General features: G+C 68.3%; 4 protein-coding genes across 9 annotated transcripts; 1 reads left to right on the top strand and 3 right to left on the bottom strand.

The window, feature by feature from the left end:
- Positions 1 to 3,198: 3,198 nt before the first annotated feature.
- On the bottom strand, positions 3,199 to 5,800 carry ATP6V1G2 (ATPase H+ transporting V1 subunit G2). Of its 2 annotated transcripts, none has more exons than XM_065564076.1 (3): positions 5,649 to 5,800; positions 4,482 to 4,582; positions 3,199 to 3,916 (listed from the first exon to the last, which is right to left on the bottom strand). In XM_065564076.1, exons 1-3 carry the CDS (start codon positions 5,728 to 5,730, stop codon positions 3,743 to 3,745), a joined length of 357 nt encoding a protein of 118 aa, XP_065420148.1. In that variant the 5' UTR covers positions 5,731 to 5,800; the 3' UTR covers positions 3,199 to 3,742. The 2 variants fall into 2 exon arrangements, with proteins under 2 accessions (XP_065420148.1, XP_065420146.1); XM_065564074.1 differs by having other exon boundaries at positions 4,482 to 4,612; positions 5,649 to 5,779.
- A 1,453-nt stretch (positions 5,801 to 7,253) lies between these two features.
- NEU1 (neuraminidase 1) lies at positions 7,254 to 15,156 on the bottom strand (the record flags this gene model as incomplete). The annotated part of the gene is made up of 6 exons (XM_065563860.1): positions 7,254 to 7,636; positions 7,819 to 8,038; positions 8,521 to 8,703; positions 10,810 to 11,072; positions 12,385 to 12,577; positions 14,902 to 15,156. Coding segments are annotated over 6 exons (1,338 nt in total), but the record flags the coding sequence as incomplete, so codon positions are not given.
- A 1,016-nt stretch (positions 15,157 to 16,172) lies between these two features.
- On the bottom strand, positions 16,173 to 20,848 carry STK19 (serine/threonine kinase 19). Of its 5 annotated transcripts, none has more exons than XM_065564065.1 (8): positions 20,713 to 20,848; positions 19,183 to 19,289; positions 18,888 to 18,974; positions 17,634 to 17,729; positions 17,382 to 17,521; positions 16,943 to 17,040; positions 16,681 to 16,828; positions 16,173 to 16,508 (listed from the first exon to the last, which is right to left on the bottom strand). In XM_065564065.1, exons 2-8 carry the CDS (start codon positions 19,204 to 19,206, stop codon positions 16,463 to 16,465), a joined length of 639 nt encoding a protein of 212 aa, XP_065420137.1. In that variant the 5' UTR covers positions 19,207 to 19,289; positions 20,713 to 20,848; the 3' UTR covers positions 16,173 to 16,462. The 5 variants fall into 5 exon arrangements, with proteins under 5 accessions (XP_065420137.1, XP_065420135.1, XP_065420134.1 ...); XM_065564063.1 differs by having other exon boundaries at positions 18,888 to 19,033; positions 20,713 to 20,842; XM_065564062.1 differs by lacking the exon at positions 20,713 to 20,848 and adding an exon at positions 19,779 to 19,916 and having other exon boundaries at positions 18,888 to 19,033.
- Positions 19,826 to 23,598, top strand: DXO (decapping exoribonuclease). Its single transcript, XM_065564052.1, has 7 exons — positions 19,826 to 20,014; positions 20,732 to 21,129; positions 21,691 to 21,920; positions 22,138 to 22,357; positions 22,557 to 22,692; positions 22,986 to 23,080; positions 23,419 to 23,598. Exons 1-7 carry the CDS (start codon positions 19,826 to 19,828, stop codon positions 23,543 to 23,545), a joined length of 1,395 nt encoding a protein of 464 aa, XP_065420124.1. The 3' UTR covers positions 23,546 to 23,598.
- The last annotated feature ends 999 nt before the right edge of the window (positions 23,599 to 24,597 follow it).

Here is a 24,597-nt window from a genome sequence, read left to right as displayed (position 1 = left end):
GCTCAGCACAAGGCCAGCAAGGAGAGGCAGGAACCCCTGTCAGCGACGGGCACCTGGCTAAATGGCTTGTCAGCGTCGGCCCGCAGGTCGGTGGCTGTGATCTGATTTGCAAACGCTGATGGTTGCTGGTTAGCCGAGCTGCAGGCCGAAAGCAGCATGTGCTGGGCTCGTCCCCGCTCCAGGGTTTGCCTAGACTGGGAGCGGGTTTTAACTGCACATTCTGTGGGAGCCGAACGTCCCCCTGAGCTCGCTGAACAGGCCGAGCATCGTGTTCAGATGCTGGGCTGAGCCCGTGTTCACCGCGCTGCCCTGACGTCTGCGCTGCGGCGGCCCTGGGCGTTGGCTTCAGAGCTGGCGCCCCCGGCAAGCAGCTACCCTACATCATCACCTGGGGCTGCTGCCCGTGTCGCTTGGGTTCTTTTGTGTCCCTAGAAGAAGCAGTAGTTTGCCTGTGGTCATTTCTGGCTAGAAAAATGTCTCCGAAACGTCTGTGTCGTTTTAACGAAGACCTCCGAAAGCAGTGAACGTTTTTAAAAAAGGCCCTTTGGCTCTGGCCGACAGCCATGGGGTGTGCGAGACGTGCGGCGCACGTTTCTCCATTGCTCACGGCGGCCAAAATCCACCTCCAGCGCAGGAAACACAGCCGCCGTTAAACGTGTTTATCTCCAAGCGTTTCAGGATTTTGCTGAGGCAAGACACAGAAGCAGAAGAAGGTTTTGGCACCAGGGAGCGTTTGCTTACCACACAGTCCCGCACGGACAGTTTCCGATCCACTGACTGTACAGCACAAATCATTACAAAACTGACAGCCTACGGTTTCATCTGCTCGCGCAAAATCCAAGACCCCCAGCTCCAGCCACCCGGCCTCCCACACCCCTTTGCTCCTGCTCTTTGTCTCCCTTCCCAGGCAAAGGTGTCATCTGGTCGCATCCCCCTCCTGGGTCTCAGGGGACGAAGGGCACCGGCCATAGCATCTGTGCAGGCAGCTGGAGCCCCCTCAGCTGCCCACACCCCTGTTCCCACCACCCAGGCATTGGTGCAGCACACAGGGAAACTGAGGCACACAGTCTTCATGCCAAACAGTAAAACTCACACAGGCTCAGCAGTAAGACTCACGTACAACATAACCCGCAGACATGCCCCCCCCCCTTCGCCGGCCGTGCTCAGCTCATGGACCGAGCTGGGGGTCTCGCTCGGAGGCCGGTTTTCTAACCCTTTCATCGTCCTGGGGGCTCCTCCCCGATTGACCCACGTCCTCCTCGAATCGCGGGCACCGGAATGGGAGCCAGGACCCAGCCGCGGGAAAACCCCCTCCCGGCTCCTACACGAGATGCCCCCGGCCACGGCCCAGGCCGGCGTTCGCCCTTCGCCCCAGCGCTGCCCCGGCAGCTCCCGTCGGCTGATTCTCCACCATCGCCCACAGCCTGGGTCGGCGTCCCTGCGTCCCCCAGCCTGGCCCTACGGCCGCCACGCTCCTCTCCTCGATGGAGACGTTCACATGGAGCCGCATTGACACGCAGATTGTTGGCTCTGGCCCAGATCCCCTGCGCCCCACCGGACCCTCGGGATCTGCCTCTTCACTGGTCCCGCTCTCCGGGGTTTGTGTCGTCGGCGCGTTTTATCCGTCACAGTTTGATGTTTTCTCCCAAGTCGTTGAGAAATATATGAATTTGTGGAGGGCCAAGAACGGATCCTTGCGGGACCCACTGGACACCCCCCGGCGCGGCGGGGAGTCCGTGTTTGCGGGGACATTTTGAGTCGGTATCTATTACCCACTGTGTGCTGGAGCTGCTCCTTGCAGTGTCCCCCCAGATCCCTGGGGTTCTCTCAGAGACGGTAGTGGAGAAAGGCCCCGGTCGTGCCGAGGAGCTGGGAGTAGTTTGTGCGTTGGTGAGAGAGAGGCCCGGCCCAGAGCCCCCCAAAGCCTGCCCAGTGCAAGGGGGCGGTCGTACGGACAGTCGTGCAAACACGGCAGCTGGCGGGCACGGAGCAGAACCTGGGTGCTAGGTCGGGCACTGCCCGCGTGGAGAGGCACAGGGGCAAAGCGACGGCAAACGCCGTGCCAGGGAAGGACACAATCCACGGCTGCACCCCCGTACCCGGTGCCACCCCAAGCTCAATGGGAGGTGGCAGAAGTTGGGGTGCCCAGAGCCCAGCCGCCTCCTGCCCACCCCGCGCAGCCCGTCAAACCGCAGTGCGAGGGGCGGGGTTGGTGAGAAGGGCCCGGAAAGATGGGGACGGGGGGGAGAGGAGAACGAGAGGGGAGAAACGATGGTTGCTATCATCAAATCGAACCCCCTCCACTGCACCACAGAGCCGGCCACAGCTCAGCGCCGGGCGAGGGCCCCCCCGATAACCAGCCCCCGCGCCCCACCCCAGAGCCGGCCACAGCTCAGCGCCAGGCGAGGGCTCCCCCTGTAACCAGCCCCCGCACCCCGCCCCAGAGCCGGCCGCAGCTCAGCGCCGGGCGAGGGCTCCCCCTGTAACCAGCCCCCGCGCCCCGCACCAGAGCCGGCCGCAGCTCAGCGCCGGGCGAGGGCCCCCCCAATAACCAGCCCCCGCGCCCCGCCCCAGAGCCGGCCGCAGCTCAGCGCCGGGCGAGGGCTCCCCCTGTAACCAGCCCCCGCGCCCCGCACCAGAGCCGGCCGCAGCTCAGCGCCGGGCGAGGGCCCCCCCAATAACCAGCTCCCGCGCCCCGCCCCAGAGCCGGCCGCTGCTCAGCGCCGGGCGAGGGCCGCCCCTATAACCAGCCCCCGCGCCCCGCCCCAGAGCCGGCCGTAGCTCAGCGCCGGGCGAGGGCCCCCCCAATAACAAGCCCCCGCGCCCCGCCCCAGAGCCGGCCGCAGCTCAGCGCCGGGCGAGGGCTCCCCTGTAACCAGCCCCTGCGCCCCGCACCAGAGCCGGCCGCAGCTCAGCGTCGGGCGAGGGCTCCCCTGTAACCAGCTCCCGCGCCCCGCCCCAGAGCCGGCCGCCGCTCAGCGATGGGCGAGGGCCCCCTCTATAACCAGCCCCCGCGCCCCGCCCCAGAGCCGGCCGCAGCTCAGCGCCGGGCGAGGGCCCCCTCTATAACCAGCCCCCGCGCCCCGCCCCAGAGCCAGTTGCTCTAATGCTATAGACCCCATGTCCCTCCTAGAGCTGGGATAGAACCCAGGCGTCCTGCCCGCCCCCACCCCCCCGCTGTGAAATAAAGAGGCTCTCTCCACTGGTCACTGTTTATTCACCACATTTCACAGGAACAATCAGTGCAAGAGACATGCGAGGTTGGGGTACATGGTGGGGGGGATGGGGGGACAGCTGGAGGGGGGAGTTTGGAGGTTCAGGGGGCAATCAGCCCATTAGGATCAGGGCACACCCACAAGAGGTCAAGGGGGGGCACGGGGCTGGGAGCTCTGCCCCCCTAGTTGGGGAGCAGCTGGGGAGCAGGGGGTGGAACTGGGAACAGGAGGTGGAGCCAGGGGCATGGGGTGGAGCCAGAGGAGGGGGCAGCCCCTAGGCGGCCAGGCGGTAGTTGGGGTGCAGCTGGGGGCAGGGGGTGGAGCCGGCAGGCAGAGCTGGGGGCAGGGGGCGGAGGCGGCAGGCAGGGGGTGGGGCTGGTTGCAGGGGGCGGAGCCGGGGCAGTCCTAGGCGCCCAGGCGGTAGTTGGGGTGCAGCTGGGGGCAGGGGGCGGAGCCGGCAGGCAGGGGGCGGGTGAGGGGCGGAGCTAGGGGCGGGGCTGGTTGCAGGGGGCGGAGCCGGGGCAGTCCTAGGCGCCCAGGCGGTAGTTGGGGTGCAGCTGGGGGTGGGGGGCGCACACCAGGCGCAGCAGCTGGCGCAGGACCCGCTCCTTGCCCTGGGCCTGGCCCCCCTGCATGGCCTGGACCCGGCGGCGCGTCTGCGACTCCACCTCCGCGCACACGTGGCCCCGGGAGCCCAGCGCCTGTGGGAGACGGGGGTGAGACTGGGGCGGGGACCCCCCAATATCCCCCCACCCTCCAGCCCCTTCCCCCCGACCCCCTCCAGCCCCCCAACGTCCCGCACTGCCCCCGGGAGCCCAGCACCTGCGGGAGACGGGGGTGAGACTGGGGCGGGGACCCCCCAATATCCCTTGGCCACCTCCAGCCCCCCAACCTCTCCCCCCAACCCCCTCCACCACCCCAATGTCCCCACTGCCCCCTGGAGCCCAGCGCCTGCAGGAGACGGGGGTGAGACCGGGGCGGGGACCCCCCAATATCCCCTACCCCTCTCCAGGCCTCCGACCTCTCCCCCCGACGCCCTCCAGCCCCCCGACCTCCCCCACTGCCGCCGGGAGCCCAGCACCTGCGGGAGATGGGGGTGAGATTGGGGTGGTGACCCCCCAATATCCCCCCACCCTCCGACTGCCACCACTGCCCCCAACCTCCCATCCCATAGCTCTGATCCCCCCAATCCCAGCCCTGATCCTGCCCCCAAACCTGCCTCCCAACAGCCAACCCCCCCCCGCACTTCTCCGCACCCCCCCTCACCGCCTGCTGCTTCTGCTGGAAATCCCGCTCCCGCTCCAGCCGGTACCCCTCGATCTCCCCCTGCGCCTCCTCCTTCGCCTGCCTCAGCCGCCGGGCCTTCCCTGGGGGGACAGAGAACCCAGGAGTCCGGGCTGCCCCCCACATCCTCCCTGAGTTGGGAGAGAACCCAGGAGTCCGGGCTCTCCACCCCCATCCCACCAGTCTCCCAGGCCCCCTCCTTGGTATGGGGGGAAACTTCCCAATGCCCCCAAGCCCCTGGAGGATTCTGGGGGGGGGATCTGTTCATGGGGTCTCCCACCCCCCATGTCTGCGCCCCCGCAGCTGTGACCCCTTTCGCCAGTTCCTCCCCCCTCCCTGCTACCAAACCCCTCCCCGACCCCCAAGTATCACTTCTCCCCTGCGACCCTCAACTGGCCTGACCCCCTGCCCCCCGTATCCCCACAGTTAGACCCCACAAAGTGCCCCTCCCTTTCCATCCCTAGGCCCCCAGCCCCCCCCCGCCTCATCAGATCAGCCCCCCCATGGCCATAATCCCCATCCTCTCCCTGCCCCCTAGCCCCCCACCGCACCCCACAACCTCATCCCTTCCCCCGTCCAGACCTCATCACCCCATCATTCCCCCCCCCCCCCACTCGCCACATCCCACCAGCCCCCCCACAGTCCCCATCCCTCCACTCCCCCTCCAGACCCCATCACCCCATCCCTCCCCCCGCACCCCCACAGCCTCATCCCCTCCGTCCAGACCTCATCACCCCATCCCTCCCCCCACTGCCACATCCCACCAGCCCCCCACAGCCCCCATCCCTCCACTCCCCCTCCAGACCCCATCACCCCATCCATCCCCCCGCACCCCACAGCCTCATCCCCTCCGTCCAGACCTCATCACCCCATCCCTCCCCCCACTGCCACATCCCACCAGCCCCCATCACCCCCCACAGCCCCCATCCCTCCACTCCCCCTCCAGCCCCCATCACCCCATCCCTCCCCACCCCATCCCTCCAGACCCCATCACCCCATCCCTCCCCCTCCCCACCCCTATCCCTCCCCTGCCCCTCCAGACCCCATCACCCCATCCCTCCCCCCACTGCCACATCCCACCAGCCCCCCACAGCCCCCATCCCTCCACTCCCCCTCCAGCCCCCATCACCCCCCCCCCCCCGCTCTCACGTTTCCGGGCCTCTGTCACCTTCTCGGCCGCCCGCTTCTCCGCCTGCAGCAGCTGCTGTATCCCCTGCGACTGGCTCGCCATGGCCGGGCCTGGGCTGGGGGCGGGGCCTGGCGCCCCCCTGCGTGCCCCCCCAGCCCAGCCCCCCCGCGTGCCCCTCCCCCCAGCCTCTGCCAGCCCAGCCCCCCCGCGTGCCCCTCCCCCCAGCCTCTACCAGCCCTGTCCCCCCTGCGTGCCCCCCCCACACCCCAGCCCCCCCGCGTGTCCCTCCCCCCAGCCTCTACCAGCCCTGTCCCCCCCTGCGTGCCCCCCCCACAGCCCAGCCCCCCCGCGTGCCCCTCCCCCCAGCCTCTGCCAGCCCAGCCCCCCCGCGTGCCCCTCCCCCCAGCCTCTACCAGCCCTGTCCCCCCTGCGTGCCCCCCCCACACCCCAGCCCCCCCGCGTGTCCCTCCCCCCAGCCTCTACCAGCCCTGTCCCCCCCTGCGTGCCCCCCCCACAGCCCAGCCCCCCCGCGTGTCCCTCCCCCCAGCCTCTGCCAGCCCAGCCCCCATTGCGTGTCCCCCCCAGTATGTGCCAGCCCTGTCCCCCCCTGCGTGCCCCCCCCACACCCCAGCCCCCCCGCGTGTCCCTCCCCCCAGCCTCTACCAGCCCTGTCCCCCCCGCGTGCCCCCCCCACAGCCCAGCCCCCCCCCGCGTGCCCCTCCCCCCAGCCTCTGCCAGCCCTGTCCCCCCTCCGTGCCCCCCCTACAGCCTCCGCCAGCCCAGCCCCCCCACGTACCCTCCCAGCCTCTGCCAGCCCAGCCCCCCCTGCGTACCCCCCCTAAACCTCTGCTAGCCCTGCCCCCCCAGCCCGGCTGGTGCCCCTCACTCCCGACCCACAGCCCCTGCCAGCCCAGCCCCCCCCAGCCCTGCCGGTGCCCCTCACTCCCGACCCACAGCCCCTGCCAGCCCAGCCCTGCCCCCCCCAGCTCTGCCGGTGCCCCTCACTCCCGACCCGCAGCCCCTGCCAGCCCAGCCCTGCCCCCCCCAGCTCTGCCGGTGCCCCTCACTCCCGACCCGCAGCCCCTGTCAGCCCAGCCCTGCCGGTGCCCCTCACTCCCGACCCGCAACCCCTGCTAGCCCAGCTCTGCCGGTGCCCCTCACTCCCAACCCGCAGCCCCTGTCAGCCCAGCCCTGCCCCCCCCCAGCTCTGCCAGTGCCCCTCACTCCCGACCCGCAGCCCCTGCCAGCCCAGCCCTGCCCCCCCAGCTCTGCCGGTGCCCCTCACTCCCGACCCGCAGCCCCTGTCAGCCCAGCCCTGCCGGTGCCCCTCACTCCCGACCCGCAACCCCTGCTAGCCCAGCTCTGCCGGTGCCCCTCACTCCCAACCCGCAGCCCCTGTCAGCCCAGCCCTGCCGGTGCCCCTCACTCCCGACCCGCAACCCCTGCTAGCCCAGCTCTGCCGGTGCCCCTCACTCCCAACCCGCAGCCCCTGTCAGCCCAGCCCTGCCCCCCCAGCTCTGCCAGTGCCCCTCACTCCCGACCCGCAGCCCCCTGCCCCCCCAGCTCTGCCAGTGCCCCTCACTCCCGACCCGCAGCCCCCTTGTAAATTATTTCAGCCAGGGAGAGAAGTTTTGTTTCCTTTATTGCTCCGTTCGCACAGTTCGTTCCCCTTTGATTCCAGGGTTCGGGGCCGATTCCCTCCCCCCTCCAGCACCCCTGGGGCCAGGCTGGGAGTGGGGCAGGGACCCCTGGGGCTCTCAGCGCTGCCCGGGGCTGGGGGGGCATCAGAGGCTCCCGGAGAGGCTGATCTTGACCAATGAGATGCTCTCGATGGACTTTTGCCGCCCCTTCTCGTAGATGAGGTAGAGGGTGGGGGGCTCCCCGGGGGCGTCCCAGGGCTCCATGACGTCTAGGGAGGAGTAGCCGCTGGGCCCCGCCCAGACCTGCAGGGGGCGCTGCCACCAGGAGATGCCCTTGGCCGAAGTCCAGCGCAGGGTCAGGTTCACGCCTGGGGCGGGGGAGAAAAGGGGGTGAGAGATGCAGAGCCCCCCCCATGTGCCCCCAGTGCAGCCCCCCGCCCCCCATGCAGCTCCCCCAGGACAGGCCCCTGCCCTCCCTCGCCCTGCGCCCCCCACAGCCACCCCCCTGCAGCCCAAGCGCCCCACAGGCCCCCCCACCCCCCCCACGCACGGTGGGTGTCGTTGGCCGGGTTGCTGAAGAAGACCAGGCCCCCAGTGACCACGGCTCCGGCCGCCACGGCGGGGTCCACCAGGGTGCGGTCAAAGGTCACGTTCTCGGGGGGGAGGGTCTCGCCGGCATCCCAGCTCCGGGCCAGGATGCGGCAGGGGCAGTGGTAGAAGTTCTGGTTCCGGGCGTTGATCACCAGCGACCCGTCCGGCAGCTCGTAGGGCTGGGGAGGGGGAGGGGGGGGGTTAACCCGGACGCCTGGGTTCCTTCCGCCCTGCCACCCCCTCGCCATGCACGCCTGGGTCCCATCCCCTCCCTGTCTGAGGAAGGGGCCTGTACTAGATGCCTGGGTCCCATCCCCTCACTGTCTGGGCACTGGGAGCTGGGGGGGGGTCCTGTCCCGGACGCCTGGGTCCCATTGCCTCTCTGTCTGAGGAGGGGGCCTGTCCCGGACGCCTGGGGCCTGTCCCGGACGCCTGGGTCCCATCCCCTCCCTGTTTGGGCACTGGGGGGTCCTGTCCCGGACGCCTGGGTCCCATTCCCTCCCTGTCTGGGCACTGGGGGGTCCTGTCCCGGACGCCTGGGCCCCATTCCCTCCCTGTCTGGGCACTGGAGGGTCCTGTCCCGGACGCCTGGGTCCCATTCCCTCCCTGTCTGGGCACTGGGGGGGTCCTGTCCCGGACGCCTGGGTCCCATCCTGCTCACCTGGCACTCATCGGGGTTGAAGTCATGGGCTAACTTGGGGAGCCCATAGGGGAGCCCGCGCAGGGCCTCCCCCAGGCGCCAGTTCTCGCCGTGGTCGTCACTCAGCAGGCAGTAGATCCCGTCCAGGTCCAGCGTCCTGTGGCCACAGACGATCAGCCGCCCCCTGCGGGGCTCGTAGCGTTTCTGAGGCCGGGCGAGGAGAGAGGGGGTTGAGTCACCAGCCCCCCAGCCCAGATGCGGCCCCTCTGGGGTGGGGCAGGGGCTGGTTATCCAGGGACCACCCCCCTGCGCTGACAGGCGGCTGGCTCTGGGGTGGGGCATGGGGGACTCCTTGTGACGCTTTGTAACTCGGGGGAACACCCTGCACCCCCACGTTCATCTTTATAAAAGGATTGCGTGGGATCCAATGCAAAGTTTGTCCTGCCGGGTGTGTTCGAACGCTCGTGATGCCCTGAGCACGGCTGTTCCAGTGAGGTTACAGTCATTGCTACAGTAAGAACGAGGAGTCCGGTGGCACCTTCAAGACGAACGGATTGATTTGGGGATAAGCTTTCGTGGGTAAAACCCCACTTCTTCCGCTGCCTGGAGTGAAAGTTTCAGCTGCAGGTGCTGTTATACTGACGGGGCAGAGACGGGAGTTCCCTCGCCAGTGGAGAACCAGTGTGGACAGGGCCAGTTCCATCAGGGGGGATTGGGCCACTCCCAATAATGGATGAGGAGGTGTCAATTCCAGGAGAGGCAAAGCTCTTCTGTCATGAGCCAGCCACTCCCAGTCCCTGTTCAAGCCCAGATTAATGGGGTTACATCTGCAGATGAATTGTAGTTCTGCTGTTTCTCTCTGAAGTCTGTTTCTCGAGTGTTTTTGTTGCAGGATGGCTACTTTTCAATCTGTTATCGAATGTCCAGGGAGGTTGAAGTGTCTCCTACTGGCTTTTGTATGTTACGATTCCTGCTGTCCGATTTGTGTCCATTTATTCATTTGTGGAGGGACACCTCCTCATCTATTATTGGGAGTGGCCCAATCTCCCCTGATCGAACCGGCCCTGTCCACACTGGTTCTCCACTGGCGAGGGAACTCCCTTCCCTTCAGGTGTCAGTATATTTACGTCTGCATCTGTCGTTTTCACTCTATGCATCTGAAGAAGGGGGTTTTTTACCCACAAAAGCTTATGCCCAAATAAATCTGTTAGTCTTTAAGGTGCCACCGGACTCCTTGTTGGTTTTGTGGATACAGACTGACACGGCTACCCCCTGATACTTGTTATAGTGATGTTATGAGTTGTAATTTCATGTATATAGTTATGAGGCTGAAAATGTGTCCTCATGGCTTAAAACAAGCCCAGGAGAAAACTCTCCAGGAGCAGAGGGGCAGTTCACACCTCATCAGGACATGGATGGGACAAACCCAGCCTAGCCCACAGGAACAATGGCTCAGGCAGCAACAAAGGATCTGTTGGACTCTCCAGTGAGTCACCCCCTTCCCTTGGTCAGTCAGTAATGTTCACCTGACCCAGGGTGGGGTGGGGGGGTGGAAGCCAAGAGGGAAGAAAGGACATGATAAAAGGGAGAGACGTTTGCTGGGCTCTTCCTCTCTCTCTTCCACCTCCATCTACAGACACCAAACCAAGCGACTGAAGCGCTGCTCAAAGGGGAGAGCCTGGCTGAAGGGCGACCAGCCTGTGGTGAGATGCAGCTAAGTTTGTGAGGGCGCTGAAAGTGTTCAGATCAGCTTCGGACGCGTTTTGCTTTTATTTCATTTGACCAAATCCGACTTGTTGGGCTCTGATTTATAATCACTTAACTCTACCCTGGTAGTTAATAAATCTGTTGGTTTGTTCTACCTGACGCCATGCGTTTGGTTTGCCGTGTGTCAGGGACTCTCCTGGGGAGAACAAGCCTGGTGCAAATCAATTTCTTTGTTAAACTGACGAACTCCTATCAGTTTGCAGCGTTCAGTGGGCATACCTGGACACTGCAAGACGGAGGTTCCTGGGGTTGTTTCCGGGGCCGGAGATATTGGCGAGTGTCATTCGCTTGCAAGTAGTTGGGAGCAGTTTACATGCCAGAGGCTGTGTGTGAACAGCCCAGGAATGGGGGTTCTCACTGCGGAGCAGGGCAAGGCTGGCTCCCAGACTGGAGGATTGGGGTGACCTAGCAGATCCTCGGCCCAGATAACACCAGGGGAATGTCACACCCCTGCCCAGCGTGGAGATGCGGCTGGCTCTGGGGTGGGGACACAGCCGAGTAGAACACCGTGACAGAAATCGGGGCAGCTCCCCGAGTGCCCACCTGGATGCCAAGCCCGGGCCCCGGGGCAAACAGGACCAAGCCAATCTCCTGGGAGAGGTTGCGGGGGCGGCTCCAGGACTGGCCGTCGTCCCGGCTGCGAATGAGCATCGTGCTGGAGACGCAGGGCTGCGGCTGGTGGATGCAGAGCGCGTAGAACAGGAACACGGAGCCGTTCACCCGGTCCACGACCACGGCCCCCAGGTTCAGCCCGTCCACCCGTGTCCCGTCGTCCACGATGAACGAGCTGGGGGACCATGTTGCACCTGGGCGAGAGAGACGGCTCTGCTGGTGCCCCTCACTCCCGACCCGCAGCCCCCCGGGCTCCCCCCCGCTCTGCCGGTGCCCCTCACTCCTGACCCGCAGCCCCCTGGGCTCCCCCCCGCTCTGCCGGTGCCCCTGACTCCCGACCCGCAGCCCCCTGGGCTCCCCCCCGCTCTGCCGGTGCCCCTCACTCCCGACCCGCAGCCCCCTCGGCTCCCCCCCGCTCTGCCGGTGCCCCTGACTCCCGACCCGCAGCCCCCTGGGCTCCCCCCCGCTCTGCCGGTGCCCCTGACTCCCGACCCGCAGCCCCCTGGGCTCCCCCCGGCTCTGCCGGTGCCCCTCACTCCCGACCCGCAGCCCCCTGGGCTCCCCCCCCGCAGCCCCTGCTCTGCTAGCGCCCCTCACTCCCGACCCGCAGCCCCTGCCGGCCCGGCCCTGCCCCCCCAGCTCTGCCGGTGCCCCGCACTCCCGACCCGCAGCCCCCGCCAGCCCAGCCCTGCCCCCCCCAGCTCTGCCGGTGCCCCTCACTCCCGACCCGCAGCCCCTGCCAGCCCGGCCCTGCCCCCCCCCAGCTCTGCCTGTGCCCCTCACTCCCGACCCGCAGCCCCTGCCAGCCCGGCCCTGCCCCCCGTCCCAGCTCTGCCGGTGCCCCTCACTCCCGACCCGCAGCCCCTGCCAGCCCTGCCTCCCCCAGCTCTGCCGGTGCTCCTCACTCCCGACCCGCAGCCCCACCAGCCCGGCCCTGCCCCCCCCCAGCTCTGCCGGTGCCCCTCACTCCCGACCCGCAGCCCCCTGGGCTCCCCCCCGCTCTGCCGGTGCCCCTCACTCCCGACCCGCAGCCCCCTGGGCTCCCCCCCGCTCTGCCGGTGCCCCTCACTCCCGACCTGCAGCCCCTGCCAGCCCGGCCCTGCCCCCCCAGCTCTGCCAGTGCCCCTCACTCCCGACCCGCAGCCCCCGCCAGCACAGCCCTGCCCCCCCCCAGCTCTGCCTGTGCCCCTCACTCCCGACCTGCAGCCCCTGCCAGCCCGGCCCTGCCCCCCCCCCCCCCCAGCTCTGCCGGTGCCCCTCACTCCCGACCCGCAGCCCCTGCCAGCCCTGCCCCCCCCAGCTCTGCCGGTGCTCCTCACTCCCGACCCGCAGCCCCCTGGGCTCCCCCCCGCTCTGCCGGTGCCCCTCACTCCCGACCCGCAGCCCCCTGGGCTCCCCCCAGCTCTGCCGGTGCCCCTCACTCCCGACCCGCAGCCCCCTGGGCTCCCCCCTGCTCTGCTGGTGCCCCTCACTCCCGACCCGCAGTCCCGCGCTCTCCGCACACACCTCCATCAGTGGAGCGCCGCAGTGCAATGAATTTGGCCCCCGAGTCCGACGGGGAGGATTTCCGGGCTTCAGCAAAGGCCAGGAGGGAGCCGCGGGGTGTCGCAGCGATGAGGGGGACCCTGTACGTATGCACCGCCCCGATCTCCCTCCCGCTCACCCATAGCAGCTGCTCCAGCGTGATCAGGGGAGTGACCTGCCCAGAGACACCAGGGGCCAAAGGGTTAAGGGCTCCCCGGGCAGTCAGGGCTCCCCATTGCCCCAGGGCGGCGCTAGGGGCTGTGCTGCAGGGAGCGGGGTGGGGGCAGCAGGGGGCTCTCCCCGGGCAGTCAGGGCTCCCCATGGCCCCAGGGTGGTGCTAGGGGCTGTACTGCAGGGAGTGGGGCGGGGGCAGCAGGGGGCTCTCCCCGGGCAGTCAGGGCTCCCCATGGCCCCAGGGCGGCGCTAGGGGCTGTACTGCAGGGAGCGGGGTGGGGGGCAGCAGGGGGCTCTCCCCGGGCAGTCAGGGCTCCCCATGGCCCCAGGGCGGCGCTAGGGGCTGTGCTGCAGGGAGTGGGGTGGGGGGCAGCAGGGGGCTCTCCCCGGGCAGTCAGGGCTCCCCATGGCCCCAGGGCGGCGCTAGGGGCTGGGCTGCAGGGAGCAGGGCGGGGGCAGCAGGGGGGGTGTGAGCAGAGGGGGGATCGGGTGGGGGGGCGGCCGGGCCCGGGTGGGGGGAGCAGAGGGGGGATCGGGGGGGGGGCCGGCCCCGGGTGGGGGGAGTAGAGGGGGGATGGGGGGGGACCGGATGGGGGGAGCAGAGGGGGGATGGGGGGGCCGATCCCGGGTGGGGGGAGCAGAGGGGGGATCGGGGAGAGGGCCGGGCCCGGGTGGGGGGAGCAGAGGGGGGATCGGGGAGAGGGCCGGGCCCGGGTGGGGGGATCAGAGGAGGGGGATCGGGGAGGGGGCCGGGCCCGAGTGGGGGGGAGCAGAGGAGGGGGATCGGGGAGGGGGCCGGGCCCGGGTGGGGGGAGCAGAGGAGGGGGATCGGGGAGGGGGCCGGGCCCGGGTGGGGGGAGTAGGGGGGGATGGGGGGGACCGGATGGGGGGAGCAGAGGGGGGATCGGGGGGGGGTCCAGCCCCAGGTGGGGGGAGCAGAGGGGGGATCGGGGGGGTCCGGCCCCGGGTGGGGGGGAGCAGAGGGGGGATCGGGGAGGGGGCCGGGCCCGGGTGGGGGGGAGCAGAGGGGGGATCGGGGAGGGGGCCGGGCCCGGGTGAGGGGGGAGCAGAGGGGGGATCGGGGAGGGGGCCGGGCCCGGGTGAGGGGGGAGCAGAGGGGGGATCGGGGAGGGGGCCGGGCCCGGGTGAGGGGGGAGCAGAGGGGGGATCGGGGAGGGGGCCGGGCCCGGGTGAGGGGGGAGCAGAGGGGGGATCGGGGAGGGGGCCGGGCCGGGTGAGGGGGGAGCAGAGGGGGGATCGGGGAGGGGGCGGGCCCGGGTGAGGGGGGAGCAGAGGGGGGATCGGGGAGGGGGCCGGGCCCGGGTGAGGGGGGAGCAGAGGGGGGATCGGGGAGGGGGCCGGGCCCGGGTGAGGGGGGAGCAGAGGGGGGATCGGGGAGGGGGCCGGGCCCGGTGAGGGGGGAGCAGAGCGGGGATCGGGGGGGTCCGGGCCCGGGTGAGGGGGGAGCAGAGGGGGGATCGGGGGGGGGGGGTCCGGCCCCGGGTGAAGGGGGAGCAGAGGGGGGATCGGGGGGGGCCCCGGGTGGGGGGAGCAGAGGGGGGATCGGGGGGGGGTCCGGGTGGGGGGGAGCAGAGGGGGGATCGGGGGGGGGTCCGGCCCGGGTGGGGGGGAGCAGAGGGGGATCGGGGGGGGGTCCGGCCCCGGGTGGGGGGGAGCAGAGGGGGGATCGGGGGGAGGGCCGATCCCGGGTGGGGGGAGCAGAGGGGGGATCGGGGGGGTCCGGCCGGGTGGGGGGAGCAGAGGGGGGATCGGGGGGGGTCCGGCCCGGGTGGGGGGGAGCAGAGGGGGGATCGGGGGGGGGTCCGGCCCGGGTGGGGGGGAGCAGAGGGGGGATCGGGGGGGGGTCCGGCCCCGGGTGGGGGGGAGCAGAGGAGGGGGATCGGGGGGGGGGTCCGGCCCGGGTGGGGGGAGCAGAGGAGGGGATCGGGGAGGGGGCCGGCCCCGGGTGGGGGGAGCAGAGGAGGGGGATCGGGGAGGGGGCCGGCCCCGGGTGGGGGAGCAGAGGGGGGATCGGGGAGGGGGCCGGCCCCGGGTGGGGGGAGCAGAGGAGGGGGATCGGGGAGGGGTCCGGCCCGGGTGGGGGGGAGCAGAGGGGGGATCGGGGGGGGTCCGGCCCCGGGTGGGGGGGAGCAGAGGGGGGATCGGGGGGTCCGGCCCGGGTGGGGGGAGCAGAGGGGGGATCGGGGGGGGGGCGATCCCGGGTGGGGGGGAGCAGAGGGGGGATCGGGGGGGGCCGATCCCGGGTGGGGGGGAGGAGAGGGGGGATCCGGGGGGGGGCGGATCGGCGGGGGGGGCCGCACGTACCTGCTCCGGGGATCCCGTCCAGGCCCCGGCAGGGGCAGCACCCGGGCGCCGCAGAGCGCCAGCAGCAGCAGCCCCGCGAGGGGCAGGGCCCGGGGGCGCCCCATGGCCTGTGGGTCGCGGCCCCTTTAACCCGCCGCCGGCCCGGCTGCGCCGCTGGTTACAGTGTAGCGCCCGGGGGTCACATGACTCCAACCCGAGCCACGTGATTGGCTGAGGGCACCACCCTGGATACAGCCTCACGAGCCTCACCGCACGTCACATGACTGAGCTCCTGGCTCCGCCCATCTCCCTTCCCTTAAAGGGACAGCGCCCTCTGCAAGTGCCTGGCTCTGGGAGGGGAGTGGGGGCTGGTGGGTAGGGCAGGGGGGGAGGCTGGGGGCCAGGATGCCTGGGTTCTCTCCCGGCTCTGGGAGGAAAGTGGGGGCTGGTGGGTCAGAGCAGGGGGTGGGAAGGGCTGGGAGCCAGGACTCCTGGGTTCTCTCCCCAGCTCTGGGAGGGGAGAGGGGGTTGGTGATTAGAGCAGGGAGGCTGGAGCCCGGACTCCTGGGTTCTCTCCCAGCTGTGGGCGGGAGGGGGGCAGATGCTCTACTAACTGGAGCAGAGGGTGGATTTCACTGGCCCCAGCCCAGCTGACTCAAGGCCCTGGAGCTAAAACAGCAGGTAGAAAAACAACCCGGAGACACCCATGGGGTGACAGGGAACGTGGGCAGTGCGGTGTAGTAGTTAGACCAGATAGTCAGGACTCCTGGGTTCTATCCCAGCTCTGGGAGGGGAGTGGGGGCTGGTGCGTTAGAACAGAGGGGGCTGGGAGCCAGGACTCCTGGGTTCTCTCCTTGACTCTGGGAGGGGAGTGGGGGCTGGTGGGTTAGAGCAGGGGGGCTGGGAGCCAGGACTCCTGGGTTCTCTCCCCGGCTCTGGGAGGGGAGTGGGGGCTGGTGGTTAGAGCAGGGGGGGCTGGGAGCCAGGACTCCTGGGTTCTCTCTCTAGCTCTGGGAGAGGAGTGTGGGCTGGTGGGTTAGAACATGGGGGCTGGGAGCCAGGACTCCTAGGTTCTCTCCTTGGCTCCGGGAGGGGAGTGGATTGATTCCGTACAGGGGTCTCTGCTGCTGCAATTCCCTACCCCAAGATAGGGGGCACCGTACCCCACACCTGGCCCTGGCTTCCCCCCTTCACAAACCATTGATTTCTGACCCGAGGCCTGCCCCTCGCCCCCACACAGCCCAGGACAGGCAGGGATGCGCCGCGGAAGCAGGACCCCAGGAGGCTGCGGGGAGCAGAGAAACCCCCATTTATTGCCCTCCATGGCCCTGCCGCTGAGCCACAGCTCAAATCTCACCCTTTCCCCCCCAAGTCCCATGGGGCCAGGCCCCGATCCTTCACCCCTTCCCGTGCAAACATTGATCCACAAAATAAATAAACCGCCTAGACCCCCAGTCACTCCGCAGGGGCTGAGCCCCGCTGCATGATGGGAAACGCCAGTCCCCACGGCAGGGGGCCACGGTGAGCCCCAGCGTCAGTCAGTGCTTGGCACAGATCTCCCAGAGCTCCTCAGGTCACGGGGTCAGGAGTCGGCCAATCGCAGCAGGGTCCCGGAAGTGCTGGGGATGCTGGGAAAACCAGAGAGAGGCTGTTAGCTTAGCTCAGTCGCTGGGATGATGGGGCAGCACTCCTGGGTTCTCTCCCGGCTCTGGGAGGAGAGTGAGGCCTAGTGGTGAGAGCAGGGGGGCTGGGAGCCAGGACTCCCGGGTTCTCTCCCCGGCTCGTGTGTGTGTAACGTACCAGTCGACCAGCTGTGCCCCGATGAGGTCATGGATATGGTAGGGGAGCCCCAGTTTCACGGCGCTGGGAGCCCGACGGCTCTGCAGATCCGACAGTAAAATCTCTTTGTACTTGGCCTTCTGGATCATCCCCAGCACGGCCTTGCGCCCTGGGCCGGGAGAGAGCGGACTTAGTCGGCCTTTTCCCTCTTGGGGGCGCTGGCTCTGGCCCGGCTCCAGGGCAGGGGCTGGCGGGGGGGGGGAGGGGCGTGTCCCACACAAACCTTTGATGAAGCATTTAACGAAGCGCCCGGCTCCCGGCACGGCTAGCCACCAGCTGCCAGCATCACGGACGGTCAGGACCCCGGCATTTACCAGCTGCCTGGGACAGGGGACAGGAGAAGAGACCCCGTCACCTCACTGTCCTTCGCTCCAGAGACCCCTTGCCCGGTGCCGGAATGCAGCCCCTCTGGGGCGGGGCAAGGGGCTGGTTACCCAGGGACCCCTCGCCCGGCGCTGGGGTCTGCTCTCCTGGGATGGGATGCAGGGACGGTTATGCAGGAACCCCTCCCCCGGCACAGAGATGCGGCCCCTCTGGGGTGGGGAACACCCGCATAGAACACCAAGGGGCGCAGGGGTGAGGAGGGGAAGGGGAACGTGGCTGCCACGAGGCCCAGGAAGGCTGCGTGGCTCCTGCCCGCCCCCGCGCTCCCAGCCACCCACGTGATGTCCGGGTCCCGGAAGCCAAAGTCCCTCAGCATGCGGCCATTGTCGTAGCTGAGTTCAGGACAGGAGGCGAACGCCGTCTCCAGGAACCTGCGCACCGTCCCGGCGTGCTCCTTCCCCGCCACGGACTGCAGCACCTGGGCAGAGACGGGGGGCCTGTCATCACCAGCCAGCCCCCCCAAGGGCTGCGGGGACCCCCCTCCCACTGCCGGGGGCCTCGGCAGCCCTGCTGGGGGGTCAGAGACCCACCTTGGCCGTGTAGTCCTGGGTGAACGCCACCCCGAAGACGTCCGAGTCGAATCCAAGCTGGAAGAGCCGGATCAGCCCCTCGTCCTTCAGCCGGCTCTGCGGGGGAGAAGGTTAATGGGGGGGTGTGACGTTGCACCCCATAATGCTTTATAGAAATATGCTTATGAGTGTAAATATGACAGATATCACTTGTGTATCTGTAACTAGGAATAGGAAATATAACTCTGAGGGCCTATTGTAATTATGCAAAGTGGGGGCCGTTAATGGGGGTTTGGAATCTTGATGGCTCCCATCAACCAGGACAATTGGCTGTGGATGGCTCTGTTTGCAGGCAGCCTTCCGGGAGTCAGACCTGGAAGAATGGAGGCTGGGGTCTCACAGGACATGTGACCATGTCACCTGGTACTGGAATCCATCTTAAACCTGGGGCTTTGCCATGTAGACGGGGTGGGGACCCAAAAAGACAAAAGATTCCCACCTTGTGCCAAAGCTATAAAAGGGGGTGGAACAGAACAAAGGGGGCTGCAGTCATGAGAAATCCCCGAGTTACCACCTGAGCTGGAACAAGGGCTGTCCCCGGGGAAGGGACGGGCCCAGACTAGGAAGGAGTCTAGTCTGTGAAACAAGCGTCTTGGAACATCTCTGCGGGTGAGATTTACCTGCATGTAGTTTCGTACTATATTAGGCTCAGACTTGCGTGTTTTGTTTTATTTTGCTTGGTAATTTACTTTGTTCTGTCTGTTATTACTTGGAACCACTTAAATCCGACTTTCTGTGTTTAATAAAATCACTTTTTACTTATTAATTAACTCAGAGTAAGTATTAATCCCTGGGGGAGCAAACAACTGTGCACATCTCTCTATCAGGGTTACAGAGGGTGGACAGTTGATGCGTTTACCCTGCATACGCTTTATACAGAGTACAACAGATTGATTTGGGGTTTGGGCCCCATTGGGAACTAGGTGCTGGAGACAGGAGCACCTCTGAAGCTGTTTTCAGTTAAGGCTGCAGGTTTGCGGGCATGGCCCAGACCTGGGTCGCGGTTGCAGCAGGCTGGCGTGTCTGGCTCAACAAGGCAGGGCACTGAAGTCCCAGGCTGGCAGGGAAACGGGCTCAGAGGTAGCCCCAGAACATCAGGTGGCAGCTCCCAATTGGGTTTCTGTGACCCAGCCTGTCACAGGGGGCAGCCTGGGGAAGGAGATCCCAGGCTGGAGGGGCCCCTGAGTCTGACGGGGGGGGGGGGGGGGCTCTTACCAGCTGCCTGTCCACGGCCGTGCGGTCCCTCACCAGACTGTAGAGTTGGTGCTTCAGGACGAGGGGGGGCAGCGCATCCTCGAACAGCTGGCGAGGGAAGAGGGAAGCAAGATACCGGAGAGCCGAATCCACCGCCCCGGGGCCCTCTGCCAACCAACAGCACAGGGTCAGCCGGGAGAGAACCCAGGCGTCCTGGGGCTCAGTTCCCACCTGCTCTGACCCACCAGCCCCCACTCCCCTCCCAGAGCCGGGAGAGAACCCAGGAGTCCTGGTGCCTCGCCCCCACCCCAGTTACCCTGTCTGTCCGGTTCTCCTGCATCCCCAGGGTCCGGTCCCGGCTGCAGCCTCCGCTTCTTGGCCTTCAGGGTGTTGGAGATCAGCTGGCGGCGGCGCTCCATGGGGCTGGGGGGGGGACGGGAGGGTTAGCACAGAGGGAGCCCCCGGCGAGTCCATCCCGGTCATCCCCCTCCCCCCTCAGCTGGTCCTCTGCCTACCAGCCAGATCCCCCTCCCCCTCTCCTCCCCTTCCCCCTCAGCCAGATCCCCTCCCCCTCTCCTCCCCAGCCAGATCCCCCTCCCCCTCTCCTCCCCTTCCCCCTCAGCCAGATCCCCTCCCCCTCTCCTCCCCAGCCAGATCCCCCTCCCCCTCTCCTCCCCTTCCCCCTCAGCCAGATCCCCTCCCCCTCTCCTCCCCAGCCAGATCCCCCTCCCCCTCTCCTCCCCTTCCCCCTCAGCCAGATCCCCTCCCCCTCTCCTCCCCAGCCAGATCCTCTCCCCCTCTCCTCCCCTCCCCCTCAGCCAGATCCCCTCCCCCTCTCCTCCCCAGCCAGATCCCCCTCCCCAGCCGCCCCCGTCCCTGAGTGATGACGTCAGCGCCCATCTCCCCACTGACGCTGCGCGAGGCTCCGGCGTCCAAGCGCCTCTGCCGGGCGCGGCCCAATGACGTCACGGCCCGAGCCCACCGGACCCGGATCCCCGCCCACGTCGCTGTCTGATGGCGTCAGAGTTGGCGCGTTGCGGGGGTGGGAGGGGCCCGCGCGCGCGGACCGAGGCGGCGCTGAGTCCGGAGGCGAACAGCGGGGCGGGGGCGGGGCCGCGCGACGCTCCCCGATGACGGAGGGGTCAAAGGTCACCGGAGAGGGACGGGAGGGACAGTGATCGGGCGTCGGGGTGAAAGGTCAGAGGGCGGGAGGGGGCCCGGGGGGGGAGGGGAGCTGCTGGGGGGGGATTGGAGGGTCCCGGGGGGAGGGGAGCTGCTGGGGGGGGATTGGAGGGTCTGGGGGAGGCTGCCAGGGCTGGGGGGGGGATTGGGGGGTCTCGGGGGGAGGGGAGCTGCTGGGGGGGGATTGGAGGGTCCGGGGGGGAGGGGAGCTGCTGGGGGGGGATTGGAGGGTCCGGGGGGGAGGGGAGCTGCTGGGGGGGGGATTGGAGGGTCTGGGGGAGGCTGCCAGGGCTGGGGGGGGGATTGGGGGGTCTCGGGGGGAGGGGAGCTGCTGGGGGGGGATTGGGGGGTCCCAGGGGGAGGGGAGCTGCTGGGGGGGGATTGGAGGGTCGGGGGGGCTGCCAGGGCTGGGGGGGGATTGGGGGGTCCCGGGGGGAGGGGAGCTGCTGGGGGGGGGATTGGAGGGTCCGGGGGAGGCTGCCAGGGCTGGGGGGGGATTGGGGGTCCCGGGGGGGAGGGGAGCTGCTGGGGGGGGATTGGGGGGTCCCAGGGAGCTGCTGGGGGTGGGGCGGGGCCCACAGGGGAAATGCCCCCCAGGGGGCCGGCGAGGGAGGGGTCCCCCGTTGGGAGCAGGGGGTATCTCAGCCGAGCTCCCCGTTCTCACCTCCCTCTCGCCGTTCCAGGCCGCCATGGAGCCCAGCGCCCGCCCGGCCAAGCGCAGCAGCGGAACCGCCGAGGCCCCCGCGGAGCCGGGGGAGTCCCCCAAGCGCGGCCGCTGGGCCCCCCCCACCCTGCCCACGGAGCCGTCCCTCTACGACGGGCCCTTCCCCTTCTACCGCCGGCCGGCCGAGGAGGGGCGCTTCTCCCTGGACGCCCAGCGCCGCTACCACCCCGACGCCCGCCAGCTGCGCTACTTCGCCCCGCCCCCCGCCGAGCACCCGGATCCCGCCTTCGACCTGCGGCACGGCTACCGCGACCGCTACGTGCGGCGGGACGAGAGCCGGCGCGAGGGGCTGGAGCACCTCCTGCAGTGGGTGGCCGGGAACCGGGACCGGCTGCGGGCCCAGGGCGACGCCGCGGGGTGAGCGAGGGGCAGTCCAAGAGCCCCTGGCCAGCAGGGGGCGCTGGGGGGCTCCCCGCTGACCTCGGGGGTGAGTCCTCCAGGGGGAATAGCAGGTGGCCACTGCTGATCTGGGGGGGCTGTGGAGTGAGTGGGGTCCTCCAGGCTGGCAAGGGGTGCGGTGGGACTCCTGCCCTGACCTAGGGGCACCTTGGGTTATGGGTAGGGCCAGCAGGGGGCGCTGTGGCTTAATGGGGTCCTGCCAGGCAGGAGGGGTCGCTGGGAAGCCAGTGCATGAGTGGAGGGAGATGGGGGCCGGGGGCCAGGTAGGGGACCTGAGACACCCCCCACTTTCCTGCACATACTGGGATGGGCTGCCCCACGGTTCTGGTGCGGCTGGGGGAGGGGTAGACACAGCACACAGGCTCTGGGGGTGCAGGTCTGGATACCTGAGTCTGCCGACAGCCTGACACCATAGGGCTCAGATGGCCCCGTTCACTCACTGGAGAACTGTTAACTCTGAAACCTACCGATGTTGTGTATGGCAATGCCACCCCCTTGTCGTCCCCCCCCCCCCCCCAGGCGCCCCGTGAACGCAGATTTCGTGACCTGGCGGGGGCACCTTACCAAGGTGCTGACGACGCCCTACGAGAGCCAGGAGGGCTGGCTGCTGGCCGTCAGCCTCTTCCGGGGCACCCTCTATGTGAGTGAGGTGGAGACGGCGGCGGCCCGGCAGCAGCGGGAGCAGCGCTCCGACATGCTACAGGAACTGGCCTACATGGGCTACAAGTTCGAGCGCTACATGTGTGCGGGTAAATAGAACCCAGAGGTCCTGGTTTCCAGCTTCCCACTCCCCTCCCAGAGCTGGGAAAGAACCCAGGCATCCTGGTTCCCAACCCGCCCCCCCTCTCACCACTAGTCTTCCTCCTCTCCCCGCCCTGGGGAGAGAACCCAGACGTTCTCGCTCCCCCTCCCCTCCCAGAGCTGCCGAGAGAACCCAGGCATCCTGTGCTGTCTGTCCCCCCCCAGACACCCCGGACGGGAGCCCGGACCCCACGGGGGTGGTGAACACGAACGAGGCGTTCTGCACGGTGGTGCGGACGCGGCTGGGCTCCCACTCGCTGCTCTTCGCCGGGGAGGTGGACTGCACGGATCCCCGTGGGGCCTGGCCCGAGGCCCCCGCCTGCTACGTGGAGCTCAAGACGTGCAAGGAGCTGCACAGCCCCGCTCAGCGCAAGAGCTTTTACAGGTGAGAGCCCCCCTGTGGCCCGGCCCCCCAGCTACACCCCAAGGAACCCCCCAGCCTAGGGCTGTCCTGGATGTACGTTCCCTGCGTGGCCAGGGCGGGTGGGGGGTCTCCACCCTGCATTTCCTGCGTGGGTGGGGGGTGGAGCAGAGGCTGGGGGGTGTGCAAGGGACCCAGACTGACCCCCCTTCCTCCCCCCCAGGCACAAGCTGATCAAGTGGTGGGCGCAGTCCTTCCTGCCCGGGGTCTCCCGCATCGTGGCCGGTTTCCGCGCCCCCGACGGCTCCGTGGCTGCGCTGGAGACCTTCGAGACCATGAAGATCTTCCAGCTGATCCGGGTGAGTGGGGGGAGCTGCCCCCCGGCCAGCCCTGCCCCCCACATGAGCTCCAGGCCCCCACTTCCCCTCCGACTGGTGTAGGTCCCCCATCCCCCGTCACTGGGCCCCTCAGCCCCTGTGATCCCTCTGACTTCTCTACCCCCATGGGTCCCTCCAACCCCATGTGTCAGGCCAGCCCTGCCTCTCCCTCCTGCCGTAGACCCTCGCTCCAGCCCCTTGTTCCTTCCCTGCCCCACTTTCCCCTCGCGCCCCCCCAATCAGTGATTTCAAGCTGGTCCCTGCCCCCCAAACAGGGCGACCGGGGCTGCTGGAAGCCGGCCGTGTGCATGAACTTCTGCGAGGCCTTCCTGGCCTTCCTCAAGAGGGTGGTGACGGAGGATGATCCACAGTGAGTAGAAGAGACTCCCAGCCTCTCTGTGCTCCCCCCTACCCCTAGACCTGGGGTTCTCAACCGGGGGGGGGGGCACAAGCGGGTTTCAGGGGTTGTGGCGGGGGCGGGGGGGAGAACGTGGAGTTTTATAGCGGGGGAGGGGAGGCGAGGCACTCAAAGAAAAAGGTTGAGAACCCCTGCACTAGACCCCACTCCGTTCCTAGAGCTGGGGAGAGAACCCAGGAGTCCTGGCTCCCAGCCCCCCCGCTCTAACCCACCAGTCACCACTCGCCTCCCAGAGCCGTGGAGAGAACCCAGGCCCCCCCCGCTATCACCCCCCAACCTTCTCTCCCCAGACTCGTGCACCTCTTCGCCTGGGAGCCCGGCAGCCCCGTGTCCTACACCCGGCACCGGGACGCGGAGCACGTCTTCCTGCCGGCCTGGTACGTGGAGACCATCAGCAGAGGAAAGAGGCCGGATTGAGCTGCTGGGGGCCGCGGGGGGGGGGCACCAATAAACCATGTGCAAGGGTCAGGGCCGCAAGACTGCCATGTCCCTTTTTCCGGGGGCATGTGTGTGAGGGGATAAAGGTCATGACCCCCTCTGGAGAAAGGGTGAAAGGTCAGGCTGTGACCTTTGAGTGACACGGGTAAAGGGCAGGATTGGCTGCCTATGAGCAGCAGGAAAAGGTCATGACCCCCAGCTGCAAGGTGAAGGGGGGAGTGTGACCTTTGCCCCATGGGGCACCTAGGGAGGTCATGGGGGGGGTAAGAGATGGAACCTGCCCCCCTTTAGGTCACAAGCTGGCAGGGGCCCAGGGGGCCCCCCCACTTGTGGGCACCTGCTCGCACAGCCTGACCTTTGACCTTGGCAACCCAGTTAAAGGCTGAAGCTGCTCCTTGGGGTCAGAGGTTACTGGGGGTGGAGCTACAGGCTCCACCCTCCTCTGGGAGAGCCCCGCCCCTGGGGAAGGGAGTGACCCCCTGGGAGGGGCAGGAGGGGCCCAGCAGGGAGAACCCTCCGGCCTGGCTGTGCAGGTCCCTGGGCCCTGTGAGCAGCTGGAATCAGCAAACAGGGGCTCTGGAGAGGCCCCCCGCCCCCCCCCAGCTGTAATGGAACAGTCCACCTCAAAGCTACTCCTCCTTCTATGGTCACGTGAGCATTCTGCTCACCTCTCGCAATGGGACATTCCATTGCTAAGGGATCTCTGCTCCCCCCTTGTGGGGTATTCATGGACTGAACCAGTTACTGACAGAAGTGGAGGTGGAGTCACACTTGGACCAGCCCACCTGCACTGGGTGGGGGGGGGGAAGGAGGGGCATGGACCAGCCCACCTGTGCTGGGCAGAGGGGGGAGAAAGGGGTGTGTGTGTTTCTGAATACCAAACTGCAACCAGCACGGTGGGCACCGGACTCCTGGGTTCCTGCTGGCTCTGGGAGGGGGTGGGGCCTAGAAGGGGTCAGACGCTCTCAGTACAGGGCCCTCCCCTGAATGCCCCACAGGAGCAGTTGGGATGTGAGGCTGGGGCATGGGGG

Source organism: Chrysemys picta, chromosome 12 (assembly GCF_011386835.1).
Source record: "Chrysemys picta bellii isolate R12L10 chromosome 12, ASM1138683v2, whole genome shotgun sequence".
NCBI lineage: Eukaryota > Metazoa > Chordata > Testudines > Emydidae > Chrysemys > Chrysemys picta.
This window is presented reverse-complemented; position numbering and strand designations above follow the sequence as displayed.

What these genes read in the sequence shown, in the direction of transcription:
- ATP6V1G2 (XM_065564074.1), bottom strand. Translation starts at nt 5,730, where the DNA reads ATGGCGAGCCAGTCGCAGGGGATACAGCAGCTGCTGCAGGCGGAGAAG. An exon ending in GGTGACAGAGGCCCGGAAAC is followed by an intron (nt 4,613 to 5,648) that starts GTGAGAGCGGGG and finishes TGTGGGGGGCAG; the next exon opens with CCCGGACTCCTGGGTTCTCT. An exon ending in TCCAGCAGAAGCAGCAGGCG is followed by an intron (nt 3,917 to 4,481) that starts GTGAGGGGGGGT and finishes CGTCTCCCACAG; the next exon opens with GCGCTGGGCTCCCGGGGCCA.
- STK19 (XM_065564063.1), bottom strand. Translation starts at nt 19,285, where the DNA reads ATGGAGCGCCGCCGCCAGCTGATCTCCAACACCCTGAAGGCCAAGAAG. An exon ending in AGGAGAACCGGACAGACAGG is followed by an intron (nt 19,034 to 19,182) that starts GTAACTGGGGTG and finishes GTTGGTTGGCAG; the next exon opens with AGGGCCCCGGGGCGGTGGAT. An exon ending in CGTTAAATGCTTCATCAAAG is followed by an intron (nt 16,829 to 16,942) that starts GTTTGTGTGGGA and finishes CTCCCGGCCCAG; the next exon opens with GGCGCAAGGCCGTGCTGGGG.
- DXO (XM_065564052.1), top strand. Translation starts at nt 19,826, where the DNA reads ATGACGTCACGGCCCGAGCCCACCGGACCCGGATCCCCGCCCACGTCG. An exon ending in CGATGACGGAGGGGTCAAAG is followed by an intron (nt 20,015 to 20,731) that starts GTCACCGGAGAG and finishes TCGCCGTTCCAG; the next exon opens with GCCGCCATGGAGCCCAGCGC. An exon ending in CAGCGCAAGAGCTTTTACAG is followed by an intron (nt 22,358 to 22,556) that starts GTGAGAGCCCCC and finishes CCTCCCCCCCAG; the next exon opens with GCACAAGCTGATCAAGTGGT.